At 37.5% G+C, this 27,397-nt stretch overlaps 2 protein-coding genes across 3 annotated transcripts in view; one reads left to right on the forward strand and one right to left on the reverse strand.

Moving 5' to 3' along the window:
• The window catches only part of LOC138715520 (zinc finger protein 26-like), a 35,032-nt gene that overhangs the window by 6,812 nt on the left and 823 nt on the right, over nucleotides 1-27,397 (forward strand). Inside the window, exons 3-5 of one of the 2 annotated variants that reach the window (XM_069848550.1) lie at nucleotides 3,015-3,140; nucleotides 7,323-7,393; nucleotides 19,972-22,091. In XM_069848550.1, coding sequence (XP_069704651.1) covers nucleotides 3,015-3,140; nucleotides 7,323-7,393; nucleotides 19,972-20,884 — 1,110 coding nt within the window. In that variant the 3' untranslated portion in view covers nucleotides 20,885-22,091. Of the gene's footprint in view, nucleotides 1-3,014; nucleotides 3,141-7,322; nucleotides 7,394-19,971; nucleotides 22,092-27,397 lie in introns of those variants that run through there. The other variant, XM_069848551.1, reaches the window with a different exon arrangement.
• Nucleotides 15,690-27,397, reverse strand: part of LOC138715519 (zinc finger protein 726-like) — a 110,122-nt gene continuing 98,414 nt past the window's right edge. Inside the window, exons 12-13 of the mRNA XM_069848543.1 lie at nucleotides 22,085-22,156; nucleotides 15,690-17,710 (exon numbers count right to left, since the gene is read on the reverse strand). Coding sequence (XP_069704644.1) covers nucleotides 17,603-17,710; nucleotides 22,085-22,156 — 180 coding nt within the window. The 3' untranslated portion in view covers nucleotides 15,690-17,602. The remainder of the gene's footprint in view (nucleotides 17,711-22,084; nucleotides 22,157-27,397) is intronic.

The following is a 27,397-nucleotide window of genomic DNA, read 5'->3' on the forward strand; positions in this document are numbered from 1 at the left end:
CCTAAGCTGTTGATAAAGCGTCGTAAAATAACCTACTAAAATAAAAAAAAAATGAACCTCTGGGTTTCTTGAAAGCCACAAGTAAGTAAATAGAGATATCAGAAAAATGTAGCCTACATCTCTCACATTAAATTCATCAGACTCGATTAAAGTAAAGGAAGCGAAGCCTAGAGCTCCTCATTTATTTGCTTCCATGTCACGTCATGTTGTATTTTTGTTTAAATACAATAGATAGCTGATTATTGCTCTTGATTTCAAGTTCGGTTCATAACAGTCATTAAAGCGAATTTATTTTAAAAGAATGCAAATAATTTTTTTTTTATTAGGCTATAACAAGAATTAAAACGAGTTTCTTTTAAAAGGCTGCAGATAAATAAGTTTTCTAAATTTTAACAGAATATATAAGTTTGAAACTGAATTGTTGTTTTAATTAAATGTTCATTTTGTGAACAAAACAAGTAAAGCAGATAAAGCGTCTGTTTTGCTCTTTTGTAGTGAACCAAGATGTCAGTCATCTGGGTTTCGCTAAAACCTTCCTTACACAAGCAACATTTAAAGTGTTTCCTTGAATTTTGTTTTCTAATATTAATTTTTCATTACTTCCAAACCTTTTGCTTCTTAAACTGCAAGTCCAACCCAAGCTTATTATATGGCAAACCTTGAAACTTATCTCACTGAAAACCGTCTTGCTATTACTAATAACAACAGCAGTAGATAATATCGTAGTTAGTGCAGTTCCTTTAAATAGACAATTGATATTAAAAATTGTGATTGTGTGATTGTTACAATATATGTACCAATTTATTATTTCTTAAATTTAAGCTCTAAGTTCGCATTTCAATTTGACTCATCTATTTACTGTAATCGTTATTATTCTTATATGTGTGTTATTCTGTGTTTTTGGCAACCCAGGATGCCTGGGCAGACTATTTCTTGGAAATAAATTATACACCGTGTTCCGCTTATAAGTATAATAAAAGAAATAGTTATAATTTCATAACAATGCATGCAAATGGGTTAAGATTGGTACCATTGTAAAGAGGAAATTGGGAAGTTTTAATCCATTGTTGTTACTTATTTTTAGAAGACTCACGCATGCGCAGATCATTAAATAAGAGAATTCGTATCGTATCTTTAGTCAGTCAGCATGTGGACGCCACAGCAGAAAGCCTTTTGTGTGCTGTCATTAGCAGAACATAGATCCATAATTCGTGTACAGCGCTTGTTTCGCCGTCAGTACAATCTTAGACCGAGGGAAGCTGTACCGACGTACGTCTCAATAATGAAATGGGATAGGCAGCTCAGAGAAACAGGAAGTTTGTTGTCTAATGCAGGTAAACATTCCAAGCGTAAAGTGTCTGACGAAAATGTCGAACGCATTCGCGAGGCATTTCAGAGAAGCCCGCGGAAATCCATTCGACAGGCTAGTGTGCAGTTGAACATCCCACCAACAACAGTGCATACAGTGCTCCATAAAAGATTGCGTTTGCGAGCGTACAAGCTGCAACTTCATCAGATGATTACGCCGAATGATAAACTGGAACGAAAACGCTTTGCAGAAACAATGTTGGATAAAGTGGACGATGACGACACATTTCTAACTCGAGTCTGTTTCTCAGATGAGGCAACCTTCCACGTCAGTGGAAAAGTAAACCGACACAATTGTCGCATCTGGGGGTCGGAAAATCCAAGTGTCGTAATTGAACACCAACGGGATTCCCCTAAATGGAATGTTTGGTGTGGGATCATGCGTGACAGAATCATTGGTCCCTATTTCTTTGCTGAAAAGACAGTCACTGCAAACACGTACCTGGATATGTTGCAACTGTATGCTGTGCCACAACTCCCAGATGGAGCAATTTTCCAGCAAGATGGGGCTCCACCACACTTTGCCAACATGGTTCGCACATTCTTAGACGAACAATTCCCTGCAAGATGGATCGGAAGAGGATCACCGTACATCACATGGCCTGCCAGATCACCAGATCTAACACCACCTGATTTTTTCCTGTGGGGGTTTGTTAAGGACCAGGTCTACAGGACGCCAGTACGTGATTTGGCAGACTTACAAGAAAGAATTTATGCTGCTGTCAACAATGTTACACCACAGATGCTTCATAACACTTGGGTCGAGGTTGAATACCGGTTGGATATTTCCCGTGCCACCAATGGAAGCCATGTTGAGGTTTATGGAACATAAGGTAACAAAAATTCCCAGTTTTCATTCTTTGTAGCAGTTGGTTTCAACTATATACTTGTATTAATTCAGAAGTTATAGCTATTTCTTTTGTTATACTTATAAGCGGAACACTCTGTATATATCTGTGATGGATTTAATCTAAATAAAAATTCAGCCCAAATGTGACATTTAAACCACTAAAACTTAACAGCTGAAAGAGTTAAGGACTATCTTCTTCAAGGATCTTCTTCTGTTGCTAAAGCACTGCAGATACTGTGTATTACCATGACACTCCCTTGTGCTGGCAAGGGGTGAAACTTGATTGAAAATAACAAACAATTGAAGCGTCGGCTGGAACAACGTTGTAAGTTACAAAATTTTCATTCGGCATGTTTCCGTGTAATAATGTTGTAATGTCATGTTACCTTGCTATACTCCTTGGCTTGCAACTGTCCATCAATGCAGTAGGCCTACGTGAAATTTGTCCACTCAAAAGTTTGCTATCCTATAAGAACAACGTTGTACGTGTACACATTTTTGCAGCTCCTGTAAATTTTACTAAATGTAACTTACAACGTTGTTCCAGCCGACGCTTCAATTATTGCTTCTATTATCTCACAAAATTTGTCCTCAAATTTTTTTGCCTACTCTAGACTAGGGCTGAGCAGCTCTTATGTCTCCTCTTCATCCTACCTTGAATTCCACCCCCCCCCTCTGCCCCACAATTTCTAGTGGTGGCTGAGTAGTAGTATAAGAAATCAAAGTGCAGCTTGTTGCACTATTTAAATGCAACATATGAAGGATTACTAATTTATGACAGTTTTATATTCTCCAGGATTTGAAATTATTTGATCTGCGCTTGACACAGATAAAGACAGAATGTGAGGACTACAGCTGTGACATCACATCAGGGATAACACCAGTGCCAAATAATGCTTCCATGATGAAGTATGAGTTTAAGGTGAGTTGGGAAAATTGGGTGGTTAGCTGTTCTATTTCGACTTTTTAACTTATATTTTGTTCCTCAGATATCTTCCCAGTACAACAGTCTTGCCATATACAGTAGAAGGAGCCATTACTATTAATGAGATATTTCTTTATTGTAATATGTCGTAGTGACGAACTTCGACTTCAATCTGTTATTTTGAAGTACTCTTTCAGCAGTGGCGAAGCTCTTAAGGGGCTTTTGAGACATAGCCTACCCAAAGAGTTTTGAGTTATTATTTCTAGTAACAGCAGGCCTGTGAGTTTGTAATAATGATATGTTGTAACACTTGGTTGCACTCCGATCCTTCCATATATTAAATTTACTGTTGGCAGTCATTCCAGTATGGAGAGAGCAGCGAGGCTTAAGGCAAAAAGCCTCTAAAGGCGTGGCTACAACCTTGACTCGCAAGCTTGAGGGGGAAGGGGGTATCAATTCACTACATCTCCATAAAGGACAAGGATAGCCTTTTGTCACAATATTTCATTGCCTGAAAGTGCTGCATTGTTGAGTATAGCTCAATCAAAAGGACGTGCATGTGTATGTTACATATTAATTGAGGTCGTTATTTGTAGAATTAAAAGAGAAACCATTTTCAAATTGGACGTATGAAATAAAATGTGCTTACAAAAATATGAGATTAACACCACATTTACGAGCATTAAAATAGCGGGTGGAGGAAGACAAAATAGACATTTTTTCCATTTATAAGAAATATCCTTGGCTAACAGGATGCTCTGAGATGAATAAGTCATATTGTTTTACCTGTATTCTGTTTGGGGTGAAAATTAGTGGTCATCTTCTTCTTGTGGGGTATGCGTCACAAAAAATGTTGATAGAGAAGCTGAGAAATATCAGCTTTATAAAACATACAAGGTGAGCAGATTTTTTCGACCTATTCAGTATTTACACTTTAGCTTTGCCATTGTCTTCCAGTACTTATTCTTTTCCCTGGAATAAATAAGGAGTGGTGTTGTAATGAACAATGAATTTTTATAAGTTTTTGTCTGAACCCTTCCTCTTTACATTATCATTACTCTGCAGCCAAAGGCATTGTTTTCTGTCATTGAAGTGAGCCACATCTGTTTTCAGAAAACTTTCAGTTAGTTGTTTTTTTATTCAAATATATACTAAATAAAAATTGCGTTTGGTTTCAGTATTTAAATTTAAGAGAATTTACTTTCTATACTTTTATATTCTTAAAATTTTGTATGGAATGACTCTGCTGGGAGTGGTTAGGCATTGACATTAGAAATGGACAAGTGAAAGAAGTGTATAGAATGGGAAATGGGAATAATAGGCTCATTTTGGTCAGACTGGCAAACTGGATGATTAAGAAGATCATAGATAGTAAGAAAGCATTGAAAGACTCGAATATTAGTATAGAGGATGACTTTGAATACAAGGTAAGGGTGTTAGTGCCGTTTATGAAAGCAGCTAGGAAAAATAAACATTATGGGAAATTAATTAAGAATAAATTTAAAATTAATGGAGAGTTATTCGATGTCGAATTTTGTTTAGAAAACTTGAATGAGTCGACAAATGGAGAGAATATAAATGAAATCAAAAGAATAGAGATAAAGGAGAGAGTAAGAAGGATATAAATAAAAGTAGAAGGAATAGAAAAGGCATTAGGGCAGTAAAACAGGAGATTACGATGAAAGAATGTCATAAGAAATAATCAATGTCAGAAAATTCCACTCAGGTGTTAAAGAACTCTCAGGTGACAGTGGCGACAACGTCATCAGAGACATGACCAGCAATTACGTCACACCGAGGCCAAGTCAGAAGTGCGAAGTTGCAAAAATGTGGAGAAATAAGCAGAGTATCAGACAGAGGTGGAGAACTTGAAATTGGAGTCAGAAGGAGGGAGAGAAGAATGGTAATCAACGAAAGAAGAGAGTAGGGAAAGGGGACGTGAAACATGTGCGAGGAGTAAAAGGGCAAGTTCGGAAAATGTTAATTGAGTTAGGAATCTGGAACGAGGTGGCAGTGTGGAAGGGAAAACAGTATATAGTCTGAGGAAATAGAATAAAATAACATCAGGGTTAGTTCATTCATTCATTTAGTATTCTACCCAAGGGCAGGTCTTTCACTGCAAACCCAGCTTTCTCCAATCTTTCCTATTTTCTGCCTTCCTCTCTGTTTCCTCATATGATCCATATATCTTAATGTCGTCTATCATCTGATATCTTCTTCTGCCCCGAACTCTTCTCCTGTTCACCATTCCTTCCAGTACATTCTTCAGTAGGGAGTTTCTTCTCAGCAGTGACGCAACCAATTCCTTTTCCTCTTCCTGATGAGTTTCAGCATCATTCTTTCTTCACCAACTCTTTCCAACACAGCTTCATTTCTTATTCTGTCTGTCCACTTCACATGTTCCATTCTTCTCCATATCCACATTTCAAATGCTTCTATTTGCTTCACTTCACTTCGTCGCAATGTCCATGTTTCTGCCCCCACACAATGCCACACTCCATACAAAGCACTTCACTACTCTTTTCCTTAGTTATTTTTCCACAGGTCCGCAGAAGATGCTCCTTTTTCTATTAAAAGCTTCCTTTGCCATTGCTATCCTCCTTTTGACTTCCTGGCAGCAGCTCATGTTACTGCTTATAGTACACCCCAAGTATCTGAAGCTGTTCACTTGTTCTATTGCCCCATTTAGAATTAGCAAGTTTATCTTCTCTACTTCATCTCGCACTAATTTCTTCTTGAGAGTGATCCATTCAAATAATTTGAGCTTTTCATCATATCGGATACTTACATCTCTTGAATGAGTACTTCACACAATTAATGAAAAAGCATCAGTATAAGTTCCAGATTGAGATGAAATAATACACTGCTGCTCTTCGTCTAATTTGTCAAGGAAATCTTTCACAGTGGAGGTGTCGACCATGCTGTGCAGTCAAGTAATAGTTTAATATAAGCTACCCAAGTTCTTGTTGCTTACAGAGGCAGCTACATACATGTTACTTAATAAATATATCTCATAGAGGAAAGTCTGCATTTCGAGTGACTAAAAGTCTTACAAAAAATTGTGTACAGTAGAAAATTTCTAGTTTCTTCTACTAATTCGTTATCTATTAATTGATCTGAAACCTAAAATACAATTTTCTTCCCAATATCAATACCAAAACATGGACATCATGGACTTGTTTTTTTTTTTTTTTTTTTTTTTTTTTTTTTTTTTTTTTTTTTTTTTTTTTTTTGGTTGAGACTTTCTTTCTATCCGTGTTGGTACAGATACATAATCTCATTGTATAAAGGAATGAAGATAGTACATAGATGAAACCATTCTGGTAGTACCAATTTCGTATAGAATTCAGTCATTACATCCTTATTCATGTTTCGTAACTAAAAGACTGCAGCTCTGTCATCGAATCAATGTAGTAGATCACTAAACGCGCAGAATTCACATTAACATACACATTTGTTCGCAGAACTTGTACTGTTATTTTACTAGTTGTCTGCGCACATCTGTTACAACACTGGTCTTGCATGAGAGTCTATCAACTGCCATTTTGCAAAAATATGGACAAGTGTTAAATAATTCACTTTACATTCCCGTTCACTACCACATTTTAAAGGAATAACTAATACACATGACACATTGCCAGAACAAATTAGGAATGCTTTTGAAACACGATTACCATTTATGAGAAGTAAACTTTCAAAACCTGACATGTCCATTTTCAGAAAATACACTTCAGATGCCAAAACTTACATCTCTGCAAAGAACAAAATATTTTCTGTGGTGAAATATTAAAGATAATTTTTATTTCCTATAGATTTGCGTCATATTTCACCATAGAAATAAATCCGTTTATTACAGGGACACATATTTGTAGCTTTTTTTGAAAAGTGATATGTCAGGTTTTGAAAATTTGCTCCTCATATATCTAATGTGACCACCATTAGGCATAATGTGACATTGGTGAGTAACTCCAAGTTTATGACCAGAGGAAGCAATAATGGTTCCCAGTCATTCTCTCAGTTGCAATTAGCTCATTTCTTTATGTATGGAAGTGTGCTTCTAGAACTGTCTAAATTTACGAGATATGACCCTAGCACTAAATTGTATTTTAATTCAGGTCTCTATCGTTGAAAATTGATGATTACATATTTACTGAGCTGATGGTGCACGTACTCTTTCAGGGAGATTCATGTGATTTGGACAGAGTGAAAAACGAGCTGAAGCAGGAGGTCACTACAGAGGAGGATGAAAGGTGAGTGTAGTGTGCGAACCTTCCTTTCGTTCTTTCTCTCAATGCTTCATTAAAATTGTCACATAGGACATTAATTTGCAATATGTTACGGGAATGTTTCTCAGAACGTGGAAGCCTCAAACGATATGCAGTCCTTCATGCTGGTGAGAAGCCTTTGAACTAATGATATTTTGGTGTTTGTCAAAAATGTACACTTTAAATATTCACACTATTTCAAACAAAAAATATTAACTTATGACGGAGTTTATCATTATTTTAAAATGCTACAATGTTTGATTTTATATGAGTATACAGTAAGAATAGAGATGAGCATGTTAATTTATTGAATTCGAAAGCAGTGGCGAAGTTAAGGTGTAAATATTTGCTTATCTTATATTTTTGATACAGCATGTCCAGGGATTGATTCTTCTAGGTTGAAAAAGTGTCAATTAGTCTTTCCTTGAAATTGATCAATACCAAGTTGTCTAACAATTTCTTTCCAATGGCGATCTTAATCTTTCATTCTTCATTCAGTTACGAAGATAATTTTTTTACCCTTTCGAGTGTGCTCGTACTCCTTTCGGGGAAGCTGTAGAATCAGGGAATGTCAAGACCAACTTCATAAGTAGTTTTACCTATTTATATTTGGTTTGAATAACAGGCAATACTGAAAATTGACGAATAAAAAAGTGGAAAAATGGTCTAATTTTCAGAGGGAAGGTAGTTTGGAATGTGAAGAATTCATATAGGACATGAATTGACTTGAAAACATTAGAACACAGGTGAAGACTGGAAAGAATTGATTGGTATAGGTAACCTAAAAGTGATTATTTAACACGTGAAATAGAGAGATACAACACTGCAAAATGAACGCGAAACACACATTTCACTTAACTTTATGCAAGGCATAGCAAAAGCCTAAACTAATCTAACCTAGCCTGTCACAGATTCGTATATGTAAGGCATACCAAAAGCTTAAACTAATTTAATGTAACCTGTGAGAGATTCGTATATGAAAGGCATACAGAAAGCCTAAAATAACCTAACCTAGTCCACACCTGTGGAGTAACGGTCAGCGCGTCTGGCCGCGAAACCAGGTGGCCCGGGTTCGATTCCCGGTCGGGGCAAGTTACCTGGTTGAGGTTTTTTCCGGGGTTTTCCCTCAACTCAATATGAGCAAATGCTGGGTAACTTTCGGTGCTGGACCCCGGACTCATTTCATCGGCATTATCACCTTCATATCATTCAGACGCTAAATAACCTAGATGTTGATAAAGCGTCGTAAAATAACCTACTAAAAAACCTAACCTAACCTAACCTACCCCGTCAGAGATTCCCGCATCATACAACTTAGAAAAATACAAGTTTCAATATCACGTCCTATAGAAAAGCCAATTCATTTTCTAATCATTCTTTGTTGAAAAATGGATATGTGGATGTTATTTAATTTCATCACAGAAAAATTTAGTTCATATCCCATGAAGCTCTTCTGATCTAGCAATCCAACAAATTTTATCTTTTCAACATTTCCAAAACCATTTGCACAGTCAAGATTCTGTAGGTTAAGAGTTTGAGGGGCATTGTCTTGTTCACTTGCGCTTATTTCATTGAAAATCCTTCTAGAGTTTTCAACAGTAAATTAGCATGTAAGACACACGTGTATGCCCTTTCCATTAATCCATTAATGCCCAGAAAATTTTTTGTTGTTTTTAGATCTGATATATTCTACCATCACAATGATATGAAATGAGCATCTGAATATTTTTCCAGAATATCCGGACATTATTAGGCTATTGTAGTCCTATTATCGAAGTGGCAGGATTTCCTGCCACTGGCAAATAAAGACATCAAAAGTACGTCCTTACAGTGTGCTCCACTCTACCAAATCAAAACCAAATTTCTTAATGATTTAGATAAAGTTACCAGAGGAGCATGCAAAGAGCTTATTGGTCTTCCTCATGACTGCCCTGATGGAATGCTCTACTCCCCTAAAAAATATCGTGGTCTTTCATTAATGAAAGCATTTTGGGAAGCTTATATACAACATATAAATATCTGTAATACCCTTCTTCGTGTTGATGACTGCCATCTCCACAATGTTAGGGACCTTGTAAGCGAAAAAGTTTCTGCTCTGTCAAAATTGAATATCACAACTACTGATGCTATCAACTGGTCAGGTCGTAAAATTCGTAAACACTTAAGAAATGACGCATTCCAAACTTGGACAAACCATACCTTGCGTGGCAAAGGGGTTATTGTTTATAGATATCTCTCCAAGGCTAACTCATGGGTAAGCAATCGAAAGGGCCTATCTTCCTCAGAATGGACCAATGCTTTAAAAACGTGAAGCAATATTTCGGCGGTTCGCGCAATACCAGGCAGAACTCTAAGCACAACCCGCTGCCATCATCCAGACTGTAGCGAGCTTGAAACACTTGGACACGTGCTTGGACAATGCCCCAAAGGCGAACTGCTGATCAATGCTAGACATCATCGTGTACGACATGCTTTGGCGACATCGTTAAAAACTTTAAATTGGGAGATTCATGAGGAAGTACATTGTGTATCATCAGATGGTTCTTTCAGATGGGCAGACATTATTGCTATCAACGGACGCTTAAAACGGGCTCTTGTTCTTGACCCTACTATCCGTTTCGAAAGAAACCTAAATCAGGCCACCGAAGTTGATATTGAGAAGAAGTCCATATATGAACCTTGTCTACCGTATCTTTCTCAAAAGTACAACGTCCCTCTTAAACAATGGTCTGTCATTGGTTTGCTGTTTGGCAGTAGAGGTTCAATCACAAAATTCACGTGGAATTATCTTAAGAAACTTCACATTCCTTTTGATTCTGTAATGTCTGTCCTTATAAATATTATCAAGGATTCTCTTCAAATATTACATCATCATCATCATCATCATCATCATCACTATTTCAATTAATCCACTTATATTTGCCTTCAAAAATTAACTTTCTTTTTTCTTTAATGTATCACATCACATTATATTGTACATGTTTATTGTATTCAGGACCCTTGTGATCACTCAAATTCTTTGAGCTGATGTCTATAATTTATAAAAATATATATTAAGTTATTATATTCAAAACTTCGCAATATGTTTGCAAATCATACTTGTTATGAACTTTTCACTCCTTTCACATCAGATATACATCGCACAAAGGCTACAGATGTTGAAATAATTCTTTACATAAGAAAAATACATAAAAAACAATACATTTTACAATGTGCTCTTCAATTTTCAATATGATAGACTTTCTGGCATTCTGGATGCAGTGGTGCACTACATTTTTCACACTGCTTGTATCTTGCATTACAGTGTTCACTAGGGATGATACAGTGATCAGTCCTGTCAAACGAACATTATCATGAGCTGCTTCTCGAATTTGAAGTACTGAGCGAGGAGAATTTCTAGGTTTCCTGTACTGGACTAGGAGTTGCGAACTGCATTGCTGTTAGTGAAATATCATATCCAGGGTGCGATAAAGCCTCCATACATTTAGACCCCATGCAAACAAGGGCCACCACCATTTCTTGGACCTCATTCTTATTCTGCAGGTTGCTACATATTGATCATGGGAATCCACACCACCCATATAGGCTTATCTATTATACAGTGCAACTGAATGTGGTGGCTTATTTGAATTCTCCTGTTTGTCTTGGAATTCCAACGTTTAGCTTTTCCAATCAGAGTCGTTTTAGCAACATTGCTGGCGACTGTCTACACTGTTGTCATTTCATCGCACTAAAATTACATCATCTGCAACAACAGTCTCCATAGCTACTCTCTCTTTCTTTGGAATTTTTAATTTGTTTGTAAGAGGAGCCTTATGCGCCATATTGCAAATTGTTCCCGTTGCTCCAATGCCCTCAGCAGCTAGGTCATGCAGAAGATCATGGACGTGAAATAGTTATCAAAAAATACATTACTGCCCTTTTGGATATCAGCCTTCTTTAGAAGTCAAAAAACAACATCAAACCCCTGTCCTTTCCCTGAAGTTGGTAGGTTCGTATTATTGCCACAATATGGCTCAGCATGCTGCATATAGCAATATGCAGTACAAAGAGACCAGAACTTGAAACCAAACCTTATTGGTTTCGCTCAAATGAACTCTTCGGTTCCATGTCTGCCATAATATGGGAAAATTGTTTCGTCAGTACTCAGATGTTCTGAAATGTCGCAGAATTTGAATGACTTATTTAATATATCGAAGACTGCTCTAATCTTGTAATAGTGATAATTAGAAATTGCCATATTATCAGCAAAATGTAGTCATCTCATAATATCGTCAAAAGTATTCCTCGTCATTGAATCAGAAATCAAAATGTTATTTTTTATTTTATATTAGTAGGTTATTTTACGAAGCTTTATCAACATCTCAGGTTATTTAGCATCTGATTGAGATGAAGGTGATAATGCCGGTGAAATGAATCCGGGGTCCAACACCGAAAGTTACCCAGCATTTGGTCATATTGGGTTGAGGGAAAACCCCGGAAAAAACCTCAACCAGGTAACTTTCCCCGGCCGGGAATCGAACCCGGGCCACCTGGTTTCGCGGCCAGACGCGCTAACCGTTACTCCACAGATGTGGACTCAAAATGTTATGTAAATCTGGTAATGTACTCCAAAAAATTCGTCTGTGTGGAAGTTTATTATAGCCAGAAATCGAAAGAATGCCAAGAAAAATTAAAGTATTCTCTTTTATTGTATAGAGTCAGTAAACAGATTTTTCTGAATGCAGTAGATCCTACTTCGGTCGACAATCAAGTCTATGAACTCTGTCGGATACATTCGCTGGAATGCATCCAATGGTGCTCCACGGTGGTGGTGGTGGCAGTGGCGGCAGCGGTGCCTTACTTTCGTTATCAGAATCAGAATCAAATTGGGTGTCACTCTGCAGAATACACCGAGGTAAATGAACAGGAGCATTTTCCACTTCATCGTCACTCTTATCAGAGTTTTCATCTGTTCCGGCCTCAAATTGCTCTCGTGGAGGAAGAATGGCAACATTCAGACGTCTGCAATTCTCATTACCCTGTATTTGCATCATATCACATATTTCATTGACAGTGTACAGCCGTGAACTGAAAAAATATTCGAATCACTACAGGTATAATATAAATGACTAAGTTATATCCCAGTGGTAGGAAAACCTGCCATCAAAATTAAGGCTACAATAAAGTACGTTGTAAATTATGAAATTATATCAGTCACCAATTATTCAAGTAGTATTGTTTATTGACTATGTATTTTCATAATGAGGTGGCATTTATTACTTTAAAAATGTGTACTACTTACCCACTTTCTCCCTCGTTGCAAGTCATCTTTTGAAGACAAGTTGAATCGTGACTTTGATGCAGTCAGTTGACACATGTAATTAAAATTCGAAAATACCATGCGGAGTATATCTTGTATATGTTGCAGTATTCGTAACAAAAAAAAAAAAATTATAGGCCTACATTGTTGAAAATTTAAAACTTGATTGGTAGGAAAACCTTCCATGGCCATTAAACTAACACTCAACAATGCAGAGCATTTCCAGAACATCAATATAGCGTGGCGTATTCGAGGCTAGACCCACTTTCTACTACTGAGTTGTAGTGAATCGATACCCCTCCTCCCTGGCCGTCCCTTAAACTTGCAAGTGCTGCTGGATGTGAACGAGGTTGTCGCTAAAAGGCTTCTGTTACAAGCCTCTTGTACTCAACTGTGCTTCCTGGAATGACTGCTAACAGTGTATTTAATATATGGAAAGACTGTATGATACATCGTTATTACAAACTTATACTGTTACTAGATATAATAACTTTTTTTTTTGGGTAGGCTAAGCCCCAAAATTAATATTATTTTCCCTTAATTGCCTGACTCCAAGTTGGGCATGTATGTTGACATTTTATTAAGTCAACTGCCATTATACAAGGAGCGAACTCAGTTGAGTGACTTGGTGGCCGAGATTCCACAGTAATGTGCACAGTAATCTGTACGGAAATATGCACTGTTGCTAGAAGCATTTGGTATGTAAAACCAAGGACCTGGGACTCGACCCCCGGCGCCGGAGCAAATTTTTCTCCTCTAATATTAATTGTTACCATAACAGATATATTCTGTAGGACCAAAAAAAACCTTTAGTAAGCCTCAAAAGCCTATTAAGAGCTTTGCAGAATTTAGTAGCATTTTACACTTTGCAAAGGAATTTAAAATATCAGTCATGATATGGTTGGGGTTATTTTGATGATTGAAAATTGGAAATTAAAATTCAGGTTGCATAATTTTTAAAAAATATGTAGAGAAATGGTTCATGGTTACTTTGAATAAAAGTATTCAATGGAAAGTAAATTTATTGTTTCTGCTACAAAATAAAGTAAAAGACAATTATTTTTCAGGGAAACATACTTTCTGAAGCGCATATCGGTCATCATATTCCTTACAGTCAGACATACAAAGAGTAGTTAGATTTAAATGGTGGCTGAGTGGTCAGATTTTCAGCCTGACGTGCAGCCAGTGGGAATTTTCATTGAAAGATCAGAAGTGACACTTGTGGTGGACAAGGTCGCAGTTGGGGTTTTTCTCTGGTTTGTCCCATTCCCCATGTTAGGCTCTACATCATTCTGTCAACATTTCTCCATTTCGTCGTCATTCCATAGCATTCCTCGAACACTGACTGGGCTAGAGACAAGTGGGGTTCCCTGCTTAAAATTTGGATATGCAGCGAACCTTAGTGTAGTCAGCTGGTTTGGGTTTGGAATGCGCCCAGCTAGAGGGTTAGCGCAATAGATGTGACAAGCTCATAGTACCCCCCCCCCCTCCCGAAATTCCATTCCATTCCAAATAAAACATATGACATTGAAATTAGATATCAAAATAAACTTAAAAATTTAGCCGTTTGTAAAGTATATTACCTTTCTTAAGAACATTTTAACAAAATGACTATCGATAGGCGAAAGACTAATGTATCTAATGTGACCTTGAGTTGTAGCAGTGGCACCATCTAGCGATAAGTGGGAGGGAAAGTTGATGCATGAATTGGCAGATTACTCAGAAGCTGAGGCAGTATAACTCGAGAATGTGAAGCGATAGAAAGTTCGCAGTGGTGTAAAACGATTCGTAGTGAACCAAACTACAATGTCAATTGGGCAACAATTATCAGTCGACAAGTTAAATTGGAAAGATTCGTGAGTGAAGTTGAATGAAGCGAGAAAATTCACAATGTCGAGACATATGGAGAGCAAATGGGAGTGGGTGTAGCAAACAATAGAGCACAATAGTTACTATAGCAACCAGTGGCGGATGGTGGGTTCAAAACTTGGGGAGGCCAGCACGTGATGAAGGGTTACAAATAAAAGCTATTTAAAAATACATATACCGATACTCACATTACTTGAACAGCAAATTCACTCGACGATCCTTCTTCTATGCAAAGCCATCGATCAGGTCATCATTCCATGTGGGTCGACTCTGAAGTTTGTGGAGGATCCCCTTTTCAATAGATATACATGCCAATGCTGAGAGCCGTTCTTGAGTCATGGAGTTTCTCAAAAAAGTTTATACGCGATTCAAACACGAAAAACTGCTTTCCACAGAAGCACTTGTGGAAGGAATTGTGGCTATAAGACAGAAAAGTTTAAAGGCATTGGGAAGAATTTCACTTGTTTCACTTTCAATCATCTTCTTTATCAGTTCGCTCAAACTCTTGCCATGGAATGTCTCCTTGTGCAGTGGAGAAAACACAGTTTGAAGCTCAACACGCAATTTCACACTGTCAAAATAAGTTTCATAATTCTGAAATAATGAATCTAGTGCTTCAGTAGGGAAATGCTGACTATAAACTGAAAATCGAGTAGTGTCACCTAATTCAAGAAACTTCAATTTCTCATAATTTTGAAATCTTGATTCCAAGTGTGTTAAAATATTGTCCAAAATTTCGAAGTACAGTTGCTTATACTTGTAAGGAGCACATTCTTCCATTAATTCATTTCTTCTTAAAGAAGTCAATGAATCTGACCTGGTAGCAGTTTCAGCAGCCTCCATGAATACACTGTATTGCTGATCACTCCTTAAATTTCTTATGTACAAGAGACAATCTGAAATTGCATCGATACACATCCGAATATCATTTTTCTTCTGAAGAATATTAAATAATAACTCAGTTGTATTAAATATTTCTTGGAAAGTCAAGAGAAGAAAAACAAAATTGAAATCACGTAGGTTGTTTATAAATCCTTGTGCTTCCCTTGCTGAATTACCGTTTGAATCTGGCAAATCTATTATTTCATTGAAAGCTTCGATTAATTTTACCCTTTTTGTGTGCACTGCAGAAATGAGTTTGGTATTAGAATTCCACCTGACATCACTGCTTGTAGGCATACGTTGTTCCACAATTCTGTCGAGAATAGCAGTACACTTTGAGGATCGATTAAAAAAGGCAGGTATTGCATGAAGTGTCGAGAAAAAAATTTTTACAGTCTTAATTTTAGAACAACTCTGTTGTAAAACTAAATTCAATCTGTGTGCAAAACAGTGAGTAAATAAAGCTTGTGGAGCAAGCTCATTAACTTTAGCTTTCAAGCCATTCAACTCACCTGCCGTAACACTTGCGCCATCATACGTTTGAGTCACTAACTTACTTTGAACATCGTATTTCTGAAGAACATTTCACAGTACATTACACAAGCCTTCAGCATTTCTGCTTTCACTAACATCATGAAAACCAAGGAAAAACTGTTGAATATCACCTTCTGTGTCAAGTAGCCTAACAGCGATAGAACACTGAGATGTTTCAGTGATGTCAGTCGTCTCGTCAACAATACAGGCAAAGAAAGGGGCCTCATTAATTCTTTTTCCAATGAAATATTGTATTTCTTCTTCAATGCACTCAATGAGTTCATTCTGAATTGTTTTCGATACCCCTCTAAAGTGTCCCATATTCTCCCAATGTTTTTTTTAATGCCACATCCCTACTTAGAACTAGAAGAAATATAGTTTTAAAATTTCCAGGGTTTAGAGGGCATTCCTTTTCATCACGGCCTCTGAACGCGATTTCTTGCGCAGCCAGAGCACATGACATCAATTAAAATTTTGTAAATTTCCCTGATGAGTTTTACTTCCTCATTGTATTTAATTTTTAACAGTCTATACTGTTCGCTCAACATTTCTGATATATTAAGGGCTTGTTTACAGAGTCCTTTCAATGTCACGTAAGAGTTTAAGTGGTCTGTACTTGAGCTATGCCTAACTACAGCCCTAGACAAGTCTGTCATGTCACTGTAGCCCTCAGATGACCAGACGCCTTTGTTATTACCTACAAGTATAAATGGCCAAAAAAACAGATTCTCTTTCGCATTGCTACCACACAGCCACATGTGTTGATCGTACCACGAGGATTTAAATGTTCTGGTCTTACCTTTATCATTTTGAAGAAATGAAAACTTCGGAGTAGGTCTACCTTGCTGTAGTATAATTATTCTGTCGATTTCATTTCGTCGTGAAAAGGGAACCTCCAACAGTGAAACCACAATATCATCACTCACATCCATTGCTACAAGCTCACTGCATCAGACTGAAGCGAGGAGCCTAAGCCAAAACCAACTCCTTTCATGGCGTCTTTTTGGTATGAAGCACGCGAACAAGACAGCTTCCCTATGGCTAAACAGCTGTTGTCATGGTTTCCAGGAGCTGAGTTCTGCTTAGCCTACCTACTCCCAACTATTAGAATGCAAGGTCGCTAGATGTCACTGTAGTACAGTAACTTCCGTGCTTGTGCTCTGTGTATTCCACCCGATAGTGCTACCTGCAGCGCTTCCTGTTGCTAGCAGCACGAATTACATGTTCCTCCCTAAGACTAGAAACGCGGTCAGTTTGAATATTGCCATCTCAGCTCATGAGTGCTGGGATAACACATTTTGTGTTGTCTCTGACAAAATATTTAGGGAGGCCAGGCCTCCCTTGCCTCCCCTGAAAATCCGCCGCTGATAGCAACCGACTTGTTTATTCTTAATGCATACAAGATAGATATTCCCAAGAGTCCTTGCACAGCAAAGATATATCAAGTGTTCAGAATATCTGGAAAGAAGAGGTGTTGCCACTGCTGACGTTTATCTCATATCTCAACAGCAATTCTACTGACTATTTCTCCGAATAACCTACTCATATTTTCCATCAGAGAACCCAGAAATGTTGGAATTCCATACATTGTGAGGCTTCTCCCTATTTCACTTAATAGTCTCTCCACTGAGATCATTCCTGCTAGTTAACACCACGAGGAACTGCTGCTGGGCCTCCTCTGATGAACTAACTGTGTTAAATCTTGATTGTTGATGCTGCAAAGACGTCACAAGAAAAGACCATAAGAGCATAACAGGAAAGGTAAAAAATACTGAAGAAATGGCTGTGCTTTAGAAAATCTTCTAATATTTTGGGAACTTGTATGCAGTTTGGTAAATGCCTTTGTTGCAGGCCAATTAATACTTTGTTATCCCAAACTGAGTGAATTTATACCAACATGGATTTAAATTGTATTCCTTCTGTAAGGTGCATTAAAATGTGAAAATAATGCGCCGGCTGAAGGAGGAGAGTTCGGCTGGTGCCGTGAATCGGGTCCTAACATAGCCCAGATGGAAAGAGCACTCAGGGCGCAGAGCTGAGAGGTTCTGGGTTCGATTCCCGGTGCCAGAACGAATTTTTTTCCAAAAATAGGTCTCTACATGTATAACTACATATAGTCATTGATTATTTAATAAAGGCAGCGAGGTTATCATATAATATTAATGTTAACACTGATTCATAAACTGATGTCGAAAATGGCCATAAAGTCGTTTAAACTATGTGCTCCTGCACACTTCACTTGTATGTCTAAATGCAAGTAGTAGGCCATTGATGGTACAAAGGAAGAGAGTTTGGCTGGCGCTGTGAATCAGGTCTCGGCATAGCTCAAATGGAAAGAGAGCTCAGCACGCAGAGCTGCGAGATACTGAGTTCGATTCCTGGTGCCAGAACGAATTTTTCTCCAAAAATAGGCATATATATATATATATATATGACTACATACAGTTATTGATTATTCAATGAAGACGGCGAGGTCCTAATATAATATCAAATACTTTTCTTCACCAATTTAGAGTATAACCAATTCCAAACAAGCCTTCAAACTTGCTTATCCTTACAGTACTTTATGTGATATATTCAACTTATTTTAACGACTTTTTTTACTAATTTTGTAATCAGTATTAAAAATATTGCGTTACAATATTACATATTAAATATATTATTACATGAAAATTACTAAATTTAAACATGGAAAAAAAAATGTATGTGCAGTACAGTATGTCTTTACATAACCTATAAACGCAATTTCCAATTATCTGGCCTGGCTTTGTCCCACAGTTGCAGGATACGAGTAATTCTACTGTATTACTATTTCTTGTACTTTCTTTATGGTGGAATTTAAATGGAAGGAAGGTGTTAAATTTTCCAAAAGAACACGATAATGAAAATATATTTTGTCGTCTGCTAAGGAAAGAGTCTGTGATGAGGCGATAGTAGCGATCCTAGTGTCTAGCTACTATCAACTTAAATTGTCGATGGATGCATATTCCCTACGTATTGAGCTTCGTGACTCTATATACTAAACTGTGATATTACTCTGTAATAAAATAATTCACAATGTAATACAGACATATTAAAGGACACTCGTTTGAGTAGCACAACGTGATTTTATATGTTATGGCATTGTTCCTTCAGTTCAGTGTAATTTTTACACAGGTGAAGAATTTGTAAAAAGTGGCTTTATTAGTATGAAATTATACATTCAAAAGGCAGACTGAATCTTCAAGTAGATTTACATTTCCAGTTACTTAGAATTATGGTATCTTAATTGAAATTACTTTGTTGTACATGGTTGAAGACATTCCACCATCAAGAACATTTTTAATCAGCGCATTGCTAAGTACTTTATTTGACCCACAGCTGTGGAGTAATAGCATGTTTGACCGTAAAACGAGTTTACCTGGGTTCAAATCCTGGTTGGAACAAGTTACCAGGTTGAGGTTTTTTTTACAGGGTTTCTCCTCAATTGATTAAGAGCAAATGCTGGTAACTTTCGGCGCTGGATCTTGGATTCATTTTGCTGAAATTATCATCTTCATTTCATTCAGATGCTTGATAACCGTCATAGTTGATAAAGAGCAAAATAAACTATTTAAAAAAATGTGTGTAGTGCTTCTAAATAGACGAGTACTGTCCTATTGGAATAAAATGGTTTAGTTGTTCATGAATTAGTGTATCGTAGTTTATTACAAATCTTCCTATATTCACTGCAATCCTAGTTTGAATAAAGAATCTAAGACAATGTTCTGTCACAACCTGAATGATTAGGACTATATGACAGATTGAAAACTGTTTCTAAAATGAGGAAACTGTATAAGTGTAGAACTTCCATTTCTTATTCAGTTTCTGACCTGTTTTCAGGAGCCTCATCAGTTTACACACAGACAGTTTCCGTGCATTAGATTTAATTCAACTTTATTATCCAAGCTTGTTACCAAATACGTAACTGCAGCGCTAACGGAAACTTTCATTGCAGTTGGTGGAAAACGGACGAGCACGAGACTCCACAAGAGAAGAGCCCACATAATGAAAATTGTGTTACTCACGAAGGTGGATTAGGTCCCTGGATTTACGGGGAACTACCTAAGAACAATTTGCAGTCATACACCCACAGCCAAACAATCAAGTTTGATATTTGTGGGAAGATTGTACCAAATGCCAGTAGTCCTAAAATGTATAACCGCAAACATATTGGAGGCAGGAAACTGAAATGCGAAATGTGTGGCAAATGTTTTTCACGATCGGGAAATCTGAATGCTCATATACGTTCACACACTGGTGAGAAACCATTCGGATGTGACATTTGCGGGAAGTGTTTTTCAAGATCCGATTATCTTACAGAGCACGTTCGTACGCACACGGGCGAAAAGCCGTTCAAATGCAATTCATGTGAGAAGCGTTTCACAGTTTCCAGTCATCTTAGAGATCATCTACGCACGCATACAGGCCAGAAGCCATTCAAATGTGATATCTGTGAGAAACTTTTTACGGTGTCAAGTCGCCTTAAAGATCATTTACGAGCACACACAGGCGTGAAGCCATTCGAATGTGATATCTGCGAGAAGCGTTTCACCGTACTGAGTCGTCTCAGGTTCCATATACAACGCACGCACACGGGCGAGAAGCCGTTCAAGTGCGATATCTGTGAAAGGCGATTCGCAGTGTCCAGGCGTCTTAAAGAACATTTACGCACGCACATGGATAAGAAACCGTTCAGATGTGATATCTGTAAGAAGGGTTTCACCGTTTCCACAAGTCTTCGAGTCCATTTGCGTACACACACGAGCGAAAAGCCATACAAGTGCAAATTGTGTGAGAAACATTTCACCCTTTCGAGTTATCTTAGGGATCATGTACGTAGGCACAGCGGCAAGAAACCAGTTATATGAAACTTTATAAATAATGTTCCTCACGCTGATATACTTTGGCTGACCAATTACATACACTCAGGGAAACAAAAAGTGGTGGGCCATGTTTTTCGTTTCTTGATTGACCTCCAAATTGTACAGTTGACATTAATTCAGCATGCATACAAAACACAATAATAGAATTTATTAAAATTAATTAATTAATCCCCATGTATTGTGGGTCCCTATCACCACGGCATGGCGCGTCCTCAGGTTGCGGATCAAGGAGACGGCCTCCAGATATGGAGGGTAGCTGCGAATATATTGAATAAGCAGTCGCAGACAGCCAATGAGGGGTGATCCTCCAGCTTGGGGGTTGGGCGAAGGGCTAACAACCCATCACCGTAAAAAACAGCTTGTTACGAATCCTTCAAATAAGCCTCGCAATGGGACTGATTCTCTGGCACGATCACAGCAAAGGAATAAGGTTTTGAGAACTGCACGCATTGTATTCTTCATCTGACATAATTAGGAACATTAAATCCAGACGTTTGAGATGGGCAGGGCATGTAGCACATATGGGTGAATCCAGAAATGCATATAGAGTGTTAGTTGGGAGGCCGCAGGGAAAAAGACCTTTAGGGAGGCCGAGACGTAGATGGGAAGATAATATTAAAATGGATTTGAGGGAGGTGAGATATGATGATAGAGACTGGATTAATCTTGCTCAGGATAGGGACCAGTGGCGGGCTTATGTGAGGGCGGCAATGAACCTCCGGGTTCCTTAAAAGCCAGTAAGTAAGTAAGTAAGTGAGTAAATAAGTAAGTATTAAAATTAATCCTGATGATGTGATATATAAGAACATGCATTGCAAACAAGATTTGGAATTTGAGAAGCTACATGTGTGTAAATGCTTGATTGAATAATAGATATTAGAGATAAAATTAATATATGAATCCTCTAGATTCAAAACCCACTAAAGACCATTTTGTTCAGAATTGAGTTATGCCTGCATATTGCTGTTAATACATTCTAACGATTTATATACTTCGAATATCAAAAGCCACTAAATTTAAATAAAAAGATTTGTTAAAAATACTGTAAGGTTGAAAATTCTCTCCATTTGCCACCAATCACTCTCCAAATCCTTTAATTTGTGGAAGTGTATATAGGGGATTTTGAATCTATAGGATTCATACGCAAACTCACTACAGCATTATACTCATAGATAGATTCCTTACCTTCGTGATAACTGGTGGGTAGCGAGTTAGTCTGCAAGGAGAATGGTCCACGTTCGATTCCAGGTTCCGTTTCTGTAATAATATTCGCAATTTAAACCTGTGTAACTCCGAATTGTGTTTTTAAATAAATTTTGTGAAAATTGTATAGCTGTGAAAAATGTTTTGGGTGTCCATTCAATATGCACTTCATTTATCTCTTTTGACACCAACTTCTCGTAGTCGAGTGCATAGGGTACACCAAGTTTTATTATTCGCAGAAGGATATTAATATAAAACCAGTTATATAGACTAGAATAGGTCCACCACTGTGGAATAATGCTTAGCATGCTTGATCGTGAAACAAGCGGGCCAGGGTTCAAATCCTGATTGGAACAAGTTACCTGGTTGAGGTTTTACCGGGGTTTTTCCTCGACTCATTAGGAACAAATGCTGGGTAATTTTCGGTGCTGGACCCTGGACTCATTTCACCGGCATTATCACCTTCATGTCATTCAGATGATAGATTACCAGAACAGCTGATAAAACATCGTAAAATAACCCAATAAGTAAAAAGACCAAAAACTAGTTTATATTTGTCAAATATATGAATAGCGTTATTACTATGCATTCTACTCAGTACTGAATGAAGGACAGCAATGTGGACAAAATATTTGAAATGTTCAAGTTAAATAAAATCAGTAATAATTTTCTATGTCCGACTATAATTTACTTTTTTTCATAATGAAACCCGAAACTCAGTCTATATTGTAACTTTCACATCTGGAATTATTGAATAGTGTTAAGGGGGGATTACGAGTTTGAGGGTCAAGAGAAGTCAGTTTTCAATTTATTTTTATATAAATGTTGGACATTTATCTTTATGTCAGTGAAGGAATTTTTACGCTATAGACAATATTTTGGTAGATATGACCATAGACGTGCGAGCGTATGCTTATTTGGCTCTCCACAATAAGGTATGTTTAATGCTCATTTCCTGTAACTTGTATTTTTCAAAACCGTTTTTGTGATAACTCGGTTCTGGTAAGTTTTTAAGATGACGCAGCAAAATTATGCATGGAACTGTCTTTCATACTTGTGAACAAGATGAACTACAATTGTTGCTGTAACATTTATAGTTTATTAATTTTTTATCTAAAAAACATTGAAAGTTTAACTTCTCATAAGAAATTAAAAAAAAAAAAAAAAAAAAAAAAGAAAAATACTTCTAACGTAGACACTTCAAAGATTGTTCATGTGGCATTCTGGAATATATATGAAAAAGATTGGCTCAGAAATATTCCTATTTGTGGGCGTTTTCATAAGAATGATACATCAGTGCACAAAAACGACCGACCACTTTTTGTTCTGATAATTACTCATTATGGTGAATCTGTTACTTGTGTTAAGTTATGTTTCCAGATGAGTGCGTTTACTAATGACTGGGCTTGACTCATCCCTCCCTCTATTGTACCCTGCAGTTTACCTAGGGCAAGTTCGGGTCCCCCACAACGATAACATACTGTCCGCAAATTTTTCCTATTTTCCAACATATATCTTATTTTACACAGTACGTTCAAGCCTTCTTTCGGAGCCCTGTATAAACCGATGATGTGTAATATGTTTCGTGAATAATCATCTGCTATGTCTACACCCAATATTTCGAACTCCGAGCCTTTAAAATTTTCAGCGCTCTGCAGGCACTCTTTTACACATATAAAAACCCCTCCCCCTGTTCCTCCACGGTCACGTTTGTATGTTACATAATCGTTTCTAAATACTTCAGAGTCTGTTACTTTGCTGGAAAGCCATGATTCCGTTCCTATTATGATGTCAGGATTATGCGAATCTACTGGGTTCCAGAATTCAACTGATTTATTATAAATACTTCTACAACTGACTTGCAGTGCTACTAAAGACTTACCATTACATGATATAATATTTCTGATCCCTGGTCTTTCCGCTGTGGCCACCGCCACCGCCTCCATCTCTCCTGTTGCCGCCGCTGTCGCTGCTTCCTCTGCCGTAGTAATAGTACTCGTACATACTATTTGCCGCCGTCATTCCCGGTCGTTGCTCCTCTCCGTTGCCGCTGCCCTCGAGAATAGCGCGCCTAGTCCCGTCGCTCCTCGTCGATTTAAGTGGACTCCGTCACGTCCCAGGTCCCCGTCACCGATCCACGAATTTGGGTCCACGAATGTTGCTCCCGTTCTATCTGCCACCCAGTCGAATGCCTCATTGAGTCGCCCAATTCGAGTCCAATGACAATCTCGTCGCCGCACTATCCTGCTGATTATTATCTTTGCCTGGGGGTACAGCTCCTTTGTCCTTACCGCCAAGTCGTACATATCTCCCATAACGTACTCAAATCGTCGCCTCAGGTAATTGGTCCCCACATGTAATATTACAGTTTTCTTGTCCCTTTTCTCCTGTTGCTCCAATTTGAGTTTTACTTCTTCGACTCGTATCCCCGGGTAGCACAGCACTTCGAGGTCCTTATTTTCCTGTCCCACATGTCGCACCATGAAATCTCCTATCATCAATATCTGCTTCTCCTCGCTCGCCTCCCCGTGTCGTTCCTCGCGTAGTCGCCTGTTCTCAGCTTCCATCTCTCTCAGCCATTCTTCCGTCTGCTGCTTGCAGTGGCATAATAGAAATTCAGCCACCTCTTTCTTCAGTGACTCAATTTTTGCATCTGTGGTCACAACTATATCATTCATACACTCCTTACACCGCCAGTTCTCCTCAATACGCTGGTCCCTCTTGAGCTTCTGGCAGCTGAAATGAAACCACGTCGAACAAGTGCTGCACAGAAGACCAGTCCTCAAATTGTTTCTGCATACTCCGCACTTCACAGGTTCCACTGGTCGTGGGTTCAGTTCCACTCCTCAGTCACCAACAGCAAGGTTAGTAAATTGCCATACTAATAAGTAATAAGTAGAGTAACCCAAAAGCATTAAAAGCATAACCGTACTTTAGACATGTGATTAGTATCTTGACCAGGATTTTGGTTATGTAATCAACTTTAAAAGCTTAATAAATCATAAAAGCATAATATACAGATGCAAGCACGATTTTGGAATAACGGCTAGCATGCCTGGCCATGCAATGAGCGGGCCCAGGTTCAAATCGTGGTTGAAATTTTTTTCCGCGATTTTCCCTTAACCCATTAAGGGCCAAAGTTGGGTAACTTTCGGTGGTGGACCCAGGGCGCATTTAGCTGGAATAATTACTTTTATTCAGACTCTATGTACAGTAGTGCTCCAAAGTATTTTGTAGTTAAGGTTTTATGTTGTCAGTATTATTTGCATGCAGTTACAACAACGCAAAGCACACAGCTGTGTAATTCTTTGAGTAGCGTCACATTGCTGGGGTTACGTATTAGGAAACAGGCAAGTTCATAGAATCAATACTAAGAATAAATCTATAACCGAAATTTTTCTGGTAATTTTCGCGTTTGCAAAAATAATTGGTGTTAGCATGTATAATTAATCATCCTGAGACCGAAAACAGCTTTTTTGACATTTTTGTTTGTTTGTCTGTGTATCTAGATGTTTGTTGTCTTTTCACGTGATAATGGCTGAACGGATTTCGATGAAAATTCAGTTGTAAATTAAGTTCGTTGTAACTTAGATTTTAGGCTATATGGCATTCAAAATACCTCACTTAAAAAGGAATAATTCCTATGTGCAAAATATACAATTTTTCAGTAGGAAGGAAAAACAAATGTATTTATTCTGTGACAAACCCACACACACATACGCACGCATGCACGCACGCACACACACACACACACGAGTTACTAACTTATATTTTAGGAGAACATTACTTTTAAGACATATACAGTGGAGCCCTTCTTGCCTTTCAGCTCGCAAAACAGTCTATTATTTCTTCAAAGTCCAAATCTCGTGCAAGACTGCTTTCCAAGGCTAAGGTATCAAGACTTTATAGTCTCCCTTGCGATATTGTTGAGCGAAATATGTTTTTCACACGCGCCAACAGGGTAAACGACCTCTCTGCTTCAGCAAATGTTATTGGCAATGTAGTAAATATGGGCAAAGCAATATAGATATTTGGGAATAGATTTGTCAGTTTCTGTTGAGTAAGGGCATTCAGGAGTTGAAGAAATTCTAAGTTATTCTTAAAGTTTGCTGGTTGAATAGTCTTAAGAAAATACATTTGAAATACAACATCCTCATAATTTTCATAGATTTGTGCCAATTTTTTTTTTTTTTTTTATTCTTTGCTGCTGCTCTTCTTTTATCAATGCGGAATAATTCCACAAGAAACTGAACATTTCACTCATTGCATGAACAGTTTTGTAACACTCTGTTAAGCTCCCTATGACACTGTCCGTGAGCACAGAGGAAACGTCACATTTAAAAAGTTCCTCTGGAGTGTCATTGTCATGCACGTTTTGGGAAGATCTTCTAACTTTTCGTTTCTGAGAAAAATTCTGAAGTATGCCAATGTTTGCTGCCACAAGCACGAATTCCTGCAAAATTGTGTCCCATTTTGTATGCAATGTTTTCAAATTTTGAATCAACACCTCAATGTTTTCCATTTCCACATCTATTGTCGCCTCACATTCCTTGTTTATTCAAAAATATTAATTTTAGGGCCCATATTTATAAGATTTTTCCTTGTTTTTATGAATACTACCACGTCTCAAAAAATTGTTTTTTTCTTAATACCTTGTATACATGTTACATTTCATCACTCAAATTATTTTAACGTGTTAAGATTTTACAAAAATGCAGACTTCGAAATAATCAAAAGTAACAAAAGAAGGCATGGAAGTTTACAGTGCAATAGACTATGGAAAATAGAAACTTTTAAACGCTGATAGAATAGGGCATCATGACCATGAAAACATTTCATCATATCTGATTTAAAAAATTAATAATTCGTTCAGCATTGAAAGGAAAGGCAACAGCTGATTTAGATGCAAAACTCTTAAAATTGATTAGGGCCAAAATTAAAATTAGGTTTTTTTTTTTTCTAAAATTGATCTGTTCAGACAGGCAGTTTATAGGAAACTCTGTAAAATGTTTCCTTCTGTTCCTTCTTTCATCGATGAAGCCTTATAACATGCTTCTACCGAAATGTAGTTACACACATTGAAGAACAGTTTTCGTATATGGATGGCAACAGTAAAACTGTTTTAATAACTTGTAAAACAAATCAAACTTTTCTCATGAATAATGAATGCATCATTGTTTTGGGTGAAGGTAGTTTCGATTATGTTCCCAACCATTTCTATGAAATGTACATCATAATTCGTGTGTTAATACTTTCAATATTCCTGTGGTTACTTATTTTTTTCCAAATGCTAAT

This window comes from Periplaneta americana, chromosome 15 (assembly GCF_040183065.1).
Source record: "Periplaneta americana isolate PAMFEO1 chromosome 15, P.americana_PAMFEO1_priV1, whole genome shotgun sequence".
In the NCBI taxonomy this organism is placed as follows: Eukaryota; Metazoa; Arthropoda; class Insecta; order Blattodea; family Blattidae; genus Periplaneta; species Periplaneta americana.